Source organism: Rutidosis leptorrhynchoides, chromosome 9, assembly GCF_046630445.1.
Source record: "Rutidosis leptorrhynchoides isolate AG116_Rl617_1_P2 chromosome 9, CSIRO_AGI_Rlap_v1, whole genome shotgun sequence".
Lineage (NCBI taxonomy): Eukaryota > Viridiplantae > Streptophyta > Magnoliopsida > Asterales > Asteraceae > Rutidosis > Rutidosis leptorrhynchoides.
Window position 1 is genome coordinate 105,915,007 of NC_092341.1, and position 2,249 is coordinate 105,917,255.

General features: G+C 38.3%; 1 protein-coding gene across 1 annotated transcript; it reads left to right on the forward strand.

The window, feature by feature from the left end:
- The first annotated feature begins 597 nt into the window (after window positions 1–597).
- On the forward strand, window positions 598–1,065 carry LOC139868297 (uncharacterized). The gene has a single exon (XM_071856625.1). The coding sequence runs from the start codon at window positions 598–600 to the stop codon at window positions 1,063–1,065; it is 468 nt and encodes a 155-aa protein (XP_071712726.1).
- Window positions 1,066–2,249: the final 1,184 nt, after the last annotated feature.

The window sequence follows — 2,249 nt, forward strand, 5'->3', positions numbered from 1 at the left end:
GTGCACCAAATTTAAGGTGTTTAACACCACAACAAACAATTGATGTAGTCAAGGAAATGCATGAGGGATTATGTGCACAGCATTCCGGTTATAGAACTATAGTTGGATGGATTATGCGACAAAGGGTATTATTGGCAGTCAATTTACAAAGATACAGCAGACGTAATTAAGACATGTGATGCCTGCCAGCGGCATGGAACCGTACAGCGCTTACCCAAGTATGATTTAATTTCAGTATCATCGGCATGGCCATTTTGTAAATGGGCAATTGACATAGTAGACCCCTTCCCAAGAAGTGTAGGAAATGCAAAATTCTTGGTTGTTGCAATTGATTTCTTTAGTAAGTGGGTTGAAGCGAAGGTATTGGCAAAAATAACTGGGGAGAATATAAAGAAATTCGTATGGAACGATATTGTGTGCAGATATGGATTACCAAATGAAATTGTCAGTGACAACGGAAAACAGTTTGCAGATAACCCCTTCAGAAGTTGGTGTGAAGAGCTAAACATCAAACAAACATTTACCTCAGTTGCTCACCCACAGGCCAATGGGTAGGTTGAGGTAACAAACAAAGAAATTGTAGTCGGCATAAAGGCTATGTTGGGTTTGAGTCAGACTAAGTGGGTAGATGAAATGCCATATATATTGTGGGCTCACCGCACAACGCCAAAAAGGAGCACGGGTGAAACACCATTCAGTTTGGTATATGGCACTGAGGCAGTGATACCAGCTGAGATCCGTGTTCCAACACAAAGGATTTTGGCATTTGATACAGAAAATAATTCATCCATCTTACGTGAAAACTTGAATTTATTGGAAGAAAGGCGAATCATGGCCGCCATCCGTCAAGCGGATGCAAAACAGAAAATGGCAAAATATTATAACAAGCAAGTCAGATATGTGCAATTCAAAGAGGGGGATTTAGTGTTACGAGATAATGAGGCAAGTAGGCAGGAAAAACAAGGGAAGTTAGGACCACGCTGGGAAGGCCCATATAAAGTTGTAAAGGCACATTCTAATGGGTCATACACCCTCTCAGTGCCCTCCGGCGAAGAAATTCCATGAACATGGAATGCAATGAGTTTAAAGAAATTTTATGCGTAGTATTGCATGTTCGAATAGCTTGATCAACTATTTAGAGCATGAGATGCAATCATAAATGTAAAAATTTCTTTAAAAGAAATAAGAATTCAGAAAAATTTCTTATGGCATATTATTCATAATTTTTATCCGGCCAAGGATTTTAATCAGATGTCACAAAGGTGTGTGTCATCCTGCCCGCAAAAGAGAAGTTTATTCCTCGGTGGCAGAAGTTCAATCATAAACAAAAGATTGAAATGGCAGCAGATAACGTAGAACTCCGCTGAGCATCCAGGCAATAGAATGTATCTACGACCGTCATGACGTAAAAATTATACAAACAGTATATGACTAGTCATATTTTTGATTGTTCAAATCAAACATATAAAGCTTTGGCAAAATCATCAGCAAAGTAAAAAACATTTATATACATTATATAATTAATAGATAACACAAGCAATACATATTATAACTTCAAATTTAGAACATCGTCTACCGATGTAGCAGCATTATTACACAAATTCTCTAATTCAAGAAAAGACAGATGTTCTATTTCATCACCAAGCACTTTAAGTCTATCTTCTGCATTTGGCTTCAACTGAGATATAAGAGATTCCGGCAATGACTTTGGAAAGTCAGGTATGTCATTTTTCAATCTCTCAAGAAACCGTATCCGGTCAGCGTCCAGCGCAACAGTTATAAATTCGTTGAACGGCTTAGTTAACTTCTCAGAAGTGAAAGCACTCTTCACAATTTTCGGAACACCTTCAATCAGACGCCTGGTTTCACTCTGGCATGATTCCAATTGTTCTCTTAATGTTGATTCAGATTGAGTTAATGTCCCAATCTTGTGAAGATACCATTTTTCTTTGGCGGCCAATTCAACATAACGAGCCTCAGCAGCATTCTTTGCAGCAATAGCAGCATCTAACTCAAGCTCTGCAGCTTTCAGGGCCTCTGTGTTTTTCTCAATTTTTTCAGATTTGTCGCGATGCACTTGGTCAGAATGCTCTAAACGCCTTAGATTATTGAATTCAGCTGCAATATTCTAAATAATGCCTTGTGCTTGACATTTTCGAGCATCACCATCAGATAAACTCTCAAAGAATTTAATAAGTGAAGGCGACAGCATCGCTTCAAGATACTTCATAAAATCCTCATAATTACCA

Bases quoted from the DNA above. Each gene is read 5' to 3' on its own strand.
- LOC139868297 (XM_071856625.1), top strand. From the start codon at position 598: ATGTTGGGTTTGAGTCAGACTAAGTGGGTAGATGAAATGCCATATATA.